Source organism: Poromitra crassiceps (assembly GCF_964638095.1).
Source record: "Poromitra crassiceps genome assembly, chromosome: 7".
Taxonomy (NCBI): Eukaryota; Metazoa; Chordata; class Actinopteri; order Beryciformes; family Melamphaidae; genus Poromitra; species Poromitra crassiceps.
The window spans coordinates 24,844,246-24,857,975 of NC_139628.1; the positions used below are offsets into that span (position 1 = coordinate 24,844,246).

The following is a 13,730-nucleotide window of genomic DNA, read 5'->3' on the forward strand; positions in this document are numbered from 1 at the left end:
GAATAAAAAATATTGTAAACAAAAAAGTAAATGTAAGAGAACAAATCCCAACCCCACAAAGCTGAGAAACATGGCTGCACTTGTTGCTGGTGCTGTCAGGGTAATGTGACAGTGCTGTCCTATTCCTCTTTATACTATTTTGACCCCTTGCAGCCTCTCCCACTCAATCACTTCTTACCAGCTGATCTCAATTAAGTTTGTGAGGGCTCAGTGCTTAGGGGGGACATTGAGATTGAGCCATGGACTCCCAAATAAAATGAAAAGGTGTGTTTTTCTCTTCAGTTCCACTCAGGGCCGGTTCCAGAACTAGATGACTAGGGATGCATCCTAGATAGGAAGGGGTGCACATGCACGGGCCGATCCGGGTGGCCGGCCGCCCGGAAAATTTGAGAATGATACCAGCCAAGCAAGAATATTTCAAGTGTTTCAAGTGCTTTACTGAAATATTTGGACCATATAATGACAATTATCTCAACGTTAAAAGGTTACATATAGGTGCCAAAAAGTCATAAATTCACATCTAAGAACAAAGAAAAACAACAATTATAATTCAAGTTTAAACAGTAGGCTAAGTGTGCAGCTGCAGCATTTTTTTTTTTTTACTTTTCAACTGAGCATGCAGACAATTAAAATAAGGGTGCAATGCGTGCTTTTGCACCCCTGTAAAACCGGGCCTGGCTCCACTCCTCTTCATGACAGCGACCATCTGCTCTCACTGCTCTGAAATAAAAGTGCTTGAGTTGAATTTTACTGTTAAAAAGCTGCATGAACCCTGAATGTAGGTGATATCTTTTGTGCAAGACATTAACGTTTTTTTGTTTTTTTTTACTGCGAAGTGTAGAAGTCTGGGCCCCTCTCTCTCTCTCTTGATAAATGTGGGAACCCCTACATGTATAAACAAAATGCAGTAAAAGATAGTGTGTGCTTCGCAGCTCTAATCTTATTTCATACGCTCTTTATATACTACTTATAATCTTAGACTTGGCTTGATTTGTGACAGCTGGCCATATTGAAAGCCTCTGACCAGTATGCTAGTAATTCTGTAGTTTTGATGACATTTTGTTGAGTAGCCTATCATCAGATATGTATTTATTCAGTGTAGGAAATGCTGTTCAGGAGAACGTGCAAACTAATGAAGTTGGAGACAGCCAGCAGGAACGCAGAGAAGACGCAACCTTTGAAGAAGGCTGCTGCGAGCGGCCGTGTCCTGATACAGATGTGTTTTCTTGTGACCAGCAGGTGTCAGCAAAGTTCTGCTCAGCTGAATCAGTATTCCTACCATCACAGCTGCTAGGGAAACCTGATTTAGAACATGAGATGCCTGTAGTATAATCAGTAGTAGGCCTACATTTCTTTTGATGAACACCACTCACAACACTCACTCCCAAATTCTGGCTAAGTTTGAAGAAGCAAAAGATGTGAGGCGGTGACTCTGAATCAATACCAGAAATGATGACGTCGGACAAATAGGACACAACTACGGCTATTTATATGGGTTTTTAGTGCTTTACTGTCACTGCATCATAGAAGCTTTTGAACTAAAACAGCAATTTTCTATGAAAGTATTAATATAAAATACAAGAAGCAGTAAAATCAACACATATTAGAGTGACGTTACGTCAACGGCTACAGAGAATAAATTCACTGTTATGTTACATTATGTGGAAGGTTATCCACAGGAAGATTACTGTAACAATTTCATTACACACAACATTTCATGACTTTTCCTAAACTTTCAAGGATTTTACTAATTCCATGACTTTTCCAGGCCTGGAAAACAAGATTTTAAAATTGACTTTTCACGGTTTTCCATGTGGGAACCCTGAATTAAATGTTTACTCTCCTTTGTGGATTTTCATGTGTCTCTTCAAGTTTTCTTTAAGACCAAAACCTTTACCACAGACTGAGCAAACAAATGTTTTATCTCCTGTGTGGACTATCATGTGTGACTTCAAGGTTGCTTTAAGACCAAACCCTTTTCCACAGACTGAGCAATTAAATTTTGTCTCTCCTGTGTGGACTATCATGTGTCTCGTCAAGGATCCTTTTTGACCAAAACCTTTACTACAGAGCGAGCAAACAAATGATTTATCTTCTGTGTGGATTATCATGTGTGTCTTCAAGTTACCTTCATAACCAAAACCTTTACCACAGACTGAGCAAACAAATGGTTTATCTCCTGTGTGGACTATCATGTGTGTCTTCAAGTTGTCTTTACGAGTAAAACCTTTACCACAGACTGGGCAGTTAAATTGTTTATCTCCTGTGTGTATTACCATGTGTATCTTTAAGATTCCTTTTTGACCAAAACCTTTGCCACAGACTGAGCAAATAAATTGTTTCTCACCCGTGTGGACTATCATGTGTCTCTTCAAGTCTCTGTTATAACGATAACCTTTACCACAGAGTGAGCAGTTCAATTGTTTCTCACCTGTGTGAACTAGGTTGTGTGTTTTCAAGTATCGTTTACGCATAAAACCTTTACCACAGACTGAACACTTAAATTGTTTATCTCCTGTGTGGACTATCATGTGTCTCTTCAAGTGTCCTTTCTGACCAAAACCTTCACCACAGACTGAGCAAATAAATTGTTTCTCACCTGTGTGGACTATCATGTGTGTCTTCAAGCGTGCTTTATTACCAAATATTTTACCACAAACTGAGCAGCTAAGGTGTTTCTTCAGAAGAACTTCACTGTTTTTCTGTGAGTATAAACCTGACTGAGGTTCACTAGTTTCCATGCATTCATCATGACTGTCTTCAGTCTCAGAAGAGTCTGAAGTCTTGTCATCACTAGTTGGTTGTGATTTACTAGCTGGATGTCTAAGATAGAAGTTCCTGGCTGGTTTTGATATTCCACAGTCCTCTCCATCAGCTTCTGTTTTCATCTGTTCAGTTGAGCTGCTGGCTAGAGGCTCTGCAACTCTGTTCTCCTCAGTTTGGCTTTGATGAAGCTGTGAGGACTGAGGTTTCTCTTCATCATCTTCACTCTTCACAGCAACAGGAGTGAATGGGAACTCCTTGATATCAGCCTCCTCCAGCCCTTGAAGCTGCTCTCCCTCCTGACTGGTCCAGAGTTCCTCCTGTTCCTCTTTAATATGTGGGGGCTCTGTGCCCTCCTGAAGCCGCTCTCCCTCCTGACTGATCCAGAGTTCCTCTTTAATAAATGGGGGCTCTGTGCCCTCCTGATCCAGACTGGGGCTCCACTCCTGCAGCTTAAGGGGAACTTCTTCTTTAATGACCAACAGCTGGTGGAAGTCTGGAGGTATGGCTACTCTATGTAACCGCACTACAGGATTTAAATCAGTGTCCAGCAGTGTCCAACAGTGTTGCTCGATCTTTTTGGAAGAAGATTGTAGCCTGATATCAGACTGAATGTTTAACTCGTCACACTCCATTTCCTTCTCCAGAAGCAGTCAACTCAGTGGAGTGGGAAGATCTGAAGGTCTGGACTCAGACAAAGAAGCTTCCTCCTCGTACTCTGCTATCTTCTTTTAAACAGTTCAAATATCTCTTCAACAGCAGTTAGACGCTAGTTCACCAACACTGTCAGGTTTTGGACATGAGACATTTCCATACAGTGACACAGCAACTTTCCTCCTGAACGTTTTACTCACAAACGTTGTTCTTCAAAGCTCAAATGAACGTTAGTTAGCTCCATTAGCTTCACAGCTAACTAAACCACTCATCTGAGTCCATAAGAGAGAGGAGCTTCTTCTTCCTCTCTCAGTGCTAAACGGAGCCTCGTCTCCAGTTTATATATTCGTGATAATATCATCCATACATACAGAGTCTTCTGTTGATCAATTACAAATGTCAACTACTAATGAAAGAGGGGAAATCAGCAAAGTTGACCTCGAATATTTACAGCAGAGACCTTTGTTTACACACACGCGCCGTCCTCAGTCAGCATGAGGAAATCGGTCCCTGAGAATCATTCTGCACATGCGCGAGCTAACTACGGCAACCCCACTTGGACAAAGATGGTCCAGAGGGAGAGAGAGATGCATGGAGAAAGAACGACAACGGGAGACACTTTACGCACGCACGCACGCACGCACGCACGCACGCACGCACGCACGCACGCACGCACGCACACACACACACACACACACACACACACACACACACACACACACACACACACACTCTCACACACTCTCACACACACTCACACTCACACACACTCACACTCACACACACACACACACACACACACACACACACACACACACACACACACACACACACACACACACACACACACACACACACACACACACACACAGAGCGCTGTGGCACTGGCAGGATTGCAACAATCCTGACAAACAATACCTGAACAGCTAATCTATCAGCGTGACATCACCGGGTGGAAAAATAGTTAAAAAAAGAGTCTACTCAAGTGTTACTTTGATGGTGGTGTTGGGTCGCCCCCCAGTGACACGCTGCTCAACCGACATTTTGATTTGTAAGAATACATTTTTCTTTGGCAGATGGATACACGGTTGAATAGCATAACTCTGGTTAGCTTGAATGTAAACGGAATTCAGAATCCAATTAAAAGATATAAAATATTGGTGTACTTACAATCCCTTAAATGTGATATAGCCATGCTACAGGAGACTCATTTGAACTCTACAGATTCTAAAAAGTTAAGACAGAGATGGGTAGGGCAGGTATTTTCCTCCCCTGGTGATAAAGGAAGCAGAGGCGTCAGTATTCTAATTTCTAAGAACATGTCTTTTATATCTACAAGTGTGCATTCTGACCATGATGGAAGATATGTAATTGTCTCAGGCAGGTTAGAAAATGAAACCATGACACTTGTGAACTTGTATGCCCCAAATACATCACAGTCTAAATTCTTGTCTGCTCTGTGCCCCATGATAACTCAGTCCATGGTAGGTCCTCTCCTTATAGGAGGTGATTTCAACTCTGTTTGTGATCCTACATGGGATCGATCCAACCCCCCCCTCCCTTCAGATAAACGTATATTGGTGGCCATGAGGGAATTTCAATCTCAGCTTGCTGTAACAGATGTGTGGCGCTTAATCAATCCAGACGCCCGAGAGTATTCCTTTTACTCGGGTGCACATAATTCTTACTCTAGAATAGATTATATTATGATGTCGACAAATTTGATCCAAAATGTTCTGGAGGTCAAGATGAAGAGTATCTTTATAAGTGACCATGCTGCAGTCTCTGTAAAATTCTTTCCTCTGGCCAATCCCTGTAAATCCAAACTGTGGCGACTCAACACATCTCTTCTTAAAAATACAAATTTTACCCTCCGTATAAGAAGTCAAATTGTTGAATTTTTTGAGTTAAATTTAAATTCGGTATCACGTGTGGCCACGGTCTGGGAGGCTTTTAAGGCTACGTGCAGGGGCTGGCTTATCAGCTTCGCCTCAGCAGAGAAGAAAAAACGTGGCGAGGTTAAAGTTAAGCTAAACCTCAAACTCAAGAACTTAGAGGAGCTGCACATGCTGAACCCCTCCAACTTAGAACTGAGGAACTCCCTCCTGACCACCAGGGCAGATTTACAGAGGCTCATTCATGAGGAGACAGCTTTCTCCCTTTTTCGTTTGCGTAGGTCATATTTTGAAACTGGAGATAAGGCAGGGAAGATGTTAGCTCATAGATTAAAGCAAATAGAAAATAGACAGGCAATTCCACCAATTAGAGATGAGAACGGGGTGTTACAATGTGATGCATCTGCAATTAATCAATCTTTTAAAAAGTATTACTCTAAACTTTATAGTACAGTAAGCAACGCAAATGAATCTGAATTAGAGAGTTTCTTTAAAAGTTTCAACCTTCCCACAATTAGTTTAGCTGACAAGGATCTGATGGAGGCTCCTGTTACACGGGCTGAGATTGAGAGTGCAATTTTAAAGATGGCCTCAGGAAAAACTCCAGGGGATGACGGCCTGAGTATTGAATTCTACAAATGTTTCAAGGAACAACTTTCTCCTTATATTTTGTTGTTATTTAATGAAATACTTAAATTTGAATCTATGCCTCCTTCCTTGTGCAGGGCCATCATCTCTCTGTTGCCAAAACCAGGCAAAGATCAGGCGCAGCTGAGTAATTATCGCCCTTTAAGTTTGTTAAATTGTGATTATAAGATTTTGGCCAAGATTTTAGCTCTTAGATTAGAGAAAGTTGTCCCATCTATTGTACATATAGACCAAGTGGGTTTCATCCCAGGCCGTCTCTCCTCAAATAACATGCGGAGGGTTTTTCAGGTTATGTTAGAAGCAAGTTCCAGTAAGTCACCAGTCATTGCAGCATCTTTAGATGCTGAAAAAGCGTTTGACCAGATAGAATGGTCTTATTTATTTTATACATTTAAAAAATTTGGTTTTGGCCCTAAATTTACCAGCTGGATAAAAGCTCTCTATAACTCCCCATCCTCCTCAGTTAGAACTAATGGTTTAATCTCAGACTCCTTCCTGTTACAACGTGGCGTGAGACAGGGATGTCCTGTCAGTCCTTTACTCTTCATCGTCGCCCTAGAACCACTAGCGTGTGCAATACGCGCTAGTGGCAATATACACGGTGTGAACTTCCATGGTCATAATTTTAAATTGAATATGTATGCTGATGACATCTTGCTCACCCTAAGCAACCCAGCTATCTCTATTCCTGCCATTCTTAATTTGATTAATTTATTTGGAAAATTTTCAGGCTATAAGATCAATTGGAACAAGAGTGAGGCAATCCCTCTTAACTCTTATACATTTAAATCAGATCTAAAGGATGCTCCTTTCATTTGGAAAACAAATGGAATGAGGTACCTTGGAATCAATATCATTTCGCCTATTACTAAAATATTCAGCCTTAATGGTCCTGGTACGCTTCAATCTATCAAAGATGACATTAACAGATGGACAGTATTGCCACTGTCTTTATGGGGCAGAGTGGAGATATTGAAGATGAATGTTTTACCAAGACTTACGCATATAATTTCATCTATTCCCCTTAGAATTCCGCAGAACTGGTTTAAAGATGTCAAATCTCTTTTTATTAATTTCCTTTGGAATAGCCAAAAACCCAGAATTGCTTACAAGAAACTAAATATACCAAGATCGAGGGGAGGACTGGGAGTCCCTGATGTATTCCAGTATTATCTTTCATATAATGCAAAGTATCCTTTGATGTGGGCCTACAAACCCGACTCTGTGGTAGGTAGCTGGGACTGGTTGGAGAAATCCATCATGTCTAAATGTAAAACAATTTCCTTGGCATCACTGTGGTACTGTCCTAGTCCACCTCCATTAGACAATATCATCATCAGGTTTTCTTGTTCTGTGGTAAAGCAGCTGCATAGGAGATTTAACATTGTGGGGCTTGCTCTCCCATCCTGCCCCATTTGGAGTAACCCCATCTTCTCAGCAGGAGGTGGTACTTTAAGTAATAAAACCTGGCAGAGGCTTGGCATCACAACAGTTGGTCAGATTTTTAAAGATAATTTGCTTTCATTCCAAGACCTTAAAATTCAATTTAGCCTTACTGACTCCTCCTTTTTAATATACGCACAATTATGTTCTATCATAAACAAGAAATGTGGGGAGGGAGTCATGCCAGCCTCTTGCTCAGAGTGGGACCAGCTCCTCAAGAACACAACACTGAAAAGAGGTGTGGTCTCAAATATTTATAGTTTATTGTCCAGGGCCGCCCCTGATGCATATTCTCCTGTTCAGCAGGCCTGGGAGCATGACCTCAATGTATGCTTGACTGCTCCTCAGTGGAGTACAATTTGGAAATCAGCTCTAAGATCGTCTAAATGTGTTAGATTCAGGATTATACAATTTAAGATACTTTGTAGAGCATATATCACTCCTGTTAGAATATCAAAAATGGATGATAAATGTCAAGACTTATGCTGGCATAACTGCGGCAATCGAGGTTCATTACTACACTTGCTTTGGGACTGCCCAGCTGTAAAAACATTATGGTCAGATGTAATAGCCCTAATGTCGAAGTTTCTTAATTTTCCTTTCTCTGTATGTCCTAAGGAATGTTTGTTGGGCTTAAAAACAGGCAATAATAACGTTTCTGTCGACCGACTCTGGACACTGGCTTGTTTAACCACTAAGAGACTAATCCTTTTAAATTGGAAGGAACGTAAACCAACCTGCTTCTCCAGGGACTCATGGTTGGAGGAATACTTGGACTTACTAAATATGGAGCGTGCAGCCTGTTTGTTAAAGGACTTTGATAAGGGTTTAGAGGACGACCACTGGGATATTGTTCGCAAGTTCCTAACCTGATTCTCTTTTTTTTTGTGTTATTCTGCTCTGTATCTTTTTTCATTATAATGTCCTTTACTGGTAATGAATCCCATGTCTAATATCTGTGGCATCTTTGTTGTACAAATACCTATTGTATAATATGACGGGCTCAGGTTGACACCCCTGCATCACCCCCCCCCCCCATCCCCATCCCAACCACTATCCTTTTTATTTTATTTTTTGTTATTTAGTTTTAGTTTTAGTTTTTATTGTCTTGTCCTGTAATGTTCTTACTTTTCGGTTATTGTCTTTGTTATGTTTAAAAATGGCAAATAAAAAACCTAAATGACAAAAAAAGAGTTGGACCAAAACACAAACCGTCTGAAATGCGACAACTTACTGTGGAGAAACACAGATATATCCGCTGTTAAGAAGAGTCAGTGGAAAAAAGAAGAATCCCACTCATTTGTTCTGAAGCGATCTCGACTTGGCGGGGAGGGAGAAAGAAAGTCGCTGCAACCTGCAAACGCGATTGGAAATGGCAGTGTGACTTTTACCTCCATGTCTGAGGAGCAGCTTCTACCCTTTACGACTAAGAGCTCAAACATGATGTCTGCTACATCTGGGCTTTGGGCCTGGCAGCCACTCACCAGGCTTTGTGGTGATTATGGAAATATGTGAAGATCTCTCTCTGCCCTGAAGAAGACCAAAGGAGCGTTTAGCACCCCCCCCCCCCCCCCCACTCAAGACCAATATTCAGTTCTTTTTCAAGGACCTTGCCATGGTGAACCACATTGCATGAAATAAAATGCTCAAACATGAAAAAAAAAAAAAAAAAAAAAAAAAAAAAAAAAGTGTTACTTTGATGAAATTTTACTTAAGTATAAGTAAAATTACTGGTTTCAAAATCTACTTGAGTAAAATTAAAAAATATCTGATATTTGTATCTGCATATGTCATTGAATTACCACACAAGGATAAAAAAGGATAAATGTTTACAGGGATGCAAATTCATGCAGAGTGAAAAAGGTGACAGATAGGCCTACACAAAACCACTGAGAAACTTAAGTGCCCTATTTTGGGATAAAAAAAGTGACGGTCACCTACAAGTGACTAGTTTGCATCCCTGTGCATAGGTTTGTTTATTTAGCCTATGGGTTAGGCTACTTAATTTATTTGGGCCTAGATGTCATTATTTAGAGAGTGAGAAAGGGAGGGAGAAGGGAGAGAGAGATCTAGGTCCCATAGGCCGGTGGTTATCAAACTTTTCACATCAAGGACCCCTAAACTGACCCCAATTAGCCCACATACCACATTTGATTTTGTCCTTTAAGGAAAGTGTATGAAAGGCCATGCCCAAAATGTCATTGTGTTAATTATGTTTTTAGAATTGTAGTGAAAATGAATGATTCCCCTCTTAGCTGGGGAGCAGTCTGGACCCCCTCAAGGACCCCTGGACCCCACTGTGAGAACCACTGCCCTAGCCCCTAGGCCAGTGATTCTGAACCTTTTTCTATATCAAAGACCCCTAATTCAGTCCACATCAGGGAAATGGACCCCCATTTGATGAGATGTTGAATCTTGAACCTAAATCTGAGAATATTTAGATCTGATCTTGTCCAGTTCCATGAGGACTAGATCTGTAGCCTTGTAGGTAGAGATAACAGTGACACTAGGATCAAAACACTTCTTCTAGCCTACATTCTGTCATTGTGTTAACTTCTTGTAAATGGAATAATAATGAATAATAACAACAATAACAATTCATAAATTTGCTGTGGAGCCCCAGGAGCACACCCCCCCCCTCCCCTGGTGGAAATCTCACTCCAAGCAGAAAATTACAGTAGAGCAGGCTATACCCCACACACATGGCCGTAACTAGCTATGAGGACGGGGAGGTCCGAACCTCCCCTAATATTTCAGAGATTTTTTTTCTTTTTTTCTTATATATATATATAAAACAATCTGCATGGAAAAGCATGAAAAACACGGGATCGCTTTTATTTTGAAACGAAAGGCAGGTCAGGCAGGAAGTCATCTGACGCCGCGTCCGTGGTAACTTGATTCCGAGAGAGCAGCAGCATGGTGGTGAGTGATGACTGTTTGTCTGCCTGGCGAGATAATTGAAGGTGAGCGAGCCGCGAGACAGTGAGCGAGTGAACGACAGACAGTGAGTGACACTGACAGATTTTTTAGCAACAACCAAGAAAGTAAGTGTCTAGTCTGTCTCTTAACACATTGACTGCCAGCCTTTTTTCAATGCTGTAGGTAAGTTCTGCCAGGGTTTTTTTTGAGGATTCTAGGCTCATTTTACAAGAGCCTAGGATTCTTTTCTGTTAGGACTTCGTGAACACCAATCATCTAAAAATAACTAATAGAATGTGTGCTTTCTCTGTCTAAAAGAGTTAGTTTGTAGAGTTAGTAGTTATGTAAGCATTAGCAGTTGAATACAGCATGGTTTCAGCGTCTGAAAATTTATTCAGAGATAAACGGCTTTTTGTGAAATTCGATAGAACAGTCACTTTAACCATTCATTTTTGGCATCAGTAAGACCTAAACAATAGTTTTGAACAGTAATTTCCTCCATAACAGCAGGAAACTCCCCTCTGCTCAACTCCTCCCTCCGTGGGCGTTCTTCTTGGCTGCAGCGCCCACTTTCCTACCTGTGCAAATGCACTTTCTCATACTCTCGACCTCTCAAATAAATTTCTGAATAGAAATTAAATTACTCTAAATTAGAGCGAAAAAGAAACAAAAAAGAATGGGTTGAAAATCCCATTCTAAAAGCCTTTTATGGCTGTTTCCAATTTGGTGCTATTTTGCAAGGCAAAATTGCCTGCTGCACCACAAGCTTGTCGCCAGTCTCACTGCCCCGCTGCCGCTGTGCGTGTCTGCGTGGCCGCTCCCCGAGGAAGCCCGGCTGGACTCGCCCGCCTCCCGGAGCCCTGGCCGAGAGCTCCGATGAAGCCCCTGCGACTCTGGTCATATTTACGCTGCGTGCCTCAAAGTGTGCTCCATCCGCAATCCACCATGCAAGTTTGCAATGCCGCACCGCCAGCAATCAGCGCGAAAACGAAAGTGTTTTCGCCCCATCCATTTTCATCTAATGGCTTCCATGCTGCTGTCTTGGCTTGCTTGGCTCTCAATAGTCTGAGCACCGTCTCCACTCAGTGGGTCGGCGGAATGGATTGCACACGCCCGGCGGCTCTAACACTATAATAGAAGATGCAAAAGGGCCAGACCAACGATCCACCGTCAAAAAAAAAAAATCGATTTTTTTGACGTGTTAACACGTTAACTGCCAGCGACGTATGCATACGTCAAAAAAAATCCAGCGCTTGACTGCCAGCGACGTATGGATACGTCAAAAAAAACGTTTTTTTTTTTTTGACGGTGGGGCGTTGATCAATCCCTTTTACGTCTCCTGTACAATTATTGGAGGTATTGAATGTGTATAATCTATTTTACCGACCCACTAAGTGTTGACAGTGCTCCCCCAGACGAGCGAAATCAAAGAAAAAGGGAGCAAAGCCATTCAAGGAAATGGCGAGGCGATTTTACAGTATTACATTCTCATGAAAATGGTTGGGGGAAAACGCTCTCGTTTTCGCACTGATTGCTGGCGATGCAGGATTGCAAATTTACATAATACATTACAGGTGGAACACACTTTGAAACACGCAGCATAAATATGACCAGAATCGCAAAAGCTTCTCTCAACCAAAACTCCCAAGAAGCGAGCGAGTCCATGCCGACTTCCTCAAACAGCAGCCTGCAGACAGGCACAGGAGAGCAGCAAAAGCACTGAGACTGTGACGGCCGCGGCAGCCAAGAAGAGGGAGGAGTTGAAGTAACTCTGCCTCTCGCTCTCTCCCTCTCTCTCTCTCTCGCTCTCTCTCTCTCCCTCCCTCCCTCTCTCTCTCTCTCTCTCTCTCTCTCCCTCTCCCCCTCTCACTAGGATTAAACCTAGTGCGTCTCCCTCCCGAGAGGGAGGGAGAGCGAGAGGGAGGGAGAGAGAGAGAGAGAGAGAGAGAGAGGGAGGGAGAGCGAGGGGAAGGGAGAGAGAGAGAGAGAGAGAGAGAGCGAGAGGGGGAGGGAGAGAGAGAGAGAGAGAGAGCCAAAAATGAATGGTTAAAGTGACAGCTCTATCGAATTTCACAAAAAGCCGTTTATCTCTGAATATTTTTTCTCATGCTAAAACCATGCTGTATTCAACTGATAATGCTTACATAACTACTAACTCTACAAACTAACTCTTTTAGACAGAGAAAGTACACATTCTATTAGTACTTTTGAGATATTGTATGTTCACAAACTCCAAGCAGAAAATAATCCTCGGCGCTTGTAAAATGAGCCACAATCCTCAAAAAACGGCTTGGCAGAAGCTACCTACAGCAAGAAAAAAACGGCTGGCAGTCAATGTGTTAACACGTCGTTGGCAGTCAACAGCTGAATATTGAAAACGTGTTAACACGTCGTTGGCAGTCAACGTGTTAAGTAATGTTACCTGTGTGACATGTTGGGATGCTACTGGCTAATCATGCATGATGCCAATTGCCAAGCTCCCGAAGTCAGGTATGCAGGTGGCTATATGCATGGTTTCAGTTTCATGACCCAATAAGTAACAAAAAGAGGTGGTGTAAAGTTAAAAACAACATAATATATTTTATTTTATTTTTCAATCGTTCCTATCAGGAATAAATAAATGTCCCTCTGTATGTTTTTTTTTATTATCGATGATGACTTTGTGTGTTGTGTATGGCTTGGGTTGTGTACCTGTGTTTGTAGGTGTCATTTTGATATGAATTTGGCTAAAACAGTTTGTGTTTGTTAGTTACAATTATGTTGACAGAGAATATACTGAATAATGACATCACAACAGTATAATCCTAATGTTGATTTAAAATGATATATTACTCTAAATATGGCTAAAAAAGGGGGGAAAAAACCCTCAAATTGTTTTTCGGCGGCGCCCGTCCGCCTCCCCTTGCTGGAACTCCCCTATTTCGGAACCCTGGTTACGGCCCTGCCCACACACTACAATAAACTAGACCAGAGGTTTTCAAAGTGGGAGGCGGGCCTCCTCGGGGGTGCTCCAAGCAGTTTCAGGGGAGGCTCAGTGAATGGAAGTGAAATATTACATTAGTTATCATTTATCAAAAGGGGATCAGATAGAATAGCCTGTGTGATTTGGGTAAAGAGATAGTTACAAAGATAGTTACCCCCCCCCCCCCCCCACACACACACACACACACACACACACACACACACACACACAAAATAATTAAAAATACGTTGCTCTTTAATAGACATGTGTCTCTATAGATGGTTTTAACTTGACAACAAAAACATTCTAAATTGAACCCCCGCTCACTTCCTGTTGCAGTGTTTGCTATGGACATAAAAGAAAAAAAACATTAAAGTGCAGGACTGACCATTCCGTGAAAACCGTCTATACAGCTGAGCGGCGAAAAAAGTAACGATGTCAAGTGA

The 13,730-nt window shown here is 41.8% G+C and overlaps 1 protein-coding gene across 1 annotated transcript; it reads right to left on the reverse strand.

Moving 5' to 3' along the window:
* Positions 1-514: 514 nt before the first annotated feature.
* On the reverse strand, positions 515-4,460 carry LOC310779484 (uncharacterized protein; the record flags this gene model as incomplete). The annotated part of the gene is made up of 4 exons (XM_083640016.1): positions 515-520; positions 2,661-2,858; positions 2,928-3,185; positions 4,410-4,460. 4 exons carry the CDS (start codon positions 4,458-4,460, stop codon positions 515-517), a joined length of 513 nt encoding a protein of 170 aa, XP_083496142.1.
* Between the last annotated feature and the right edge of the window lie 9,270 nt (positions 4,461-13,730).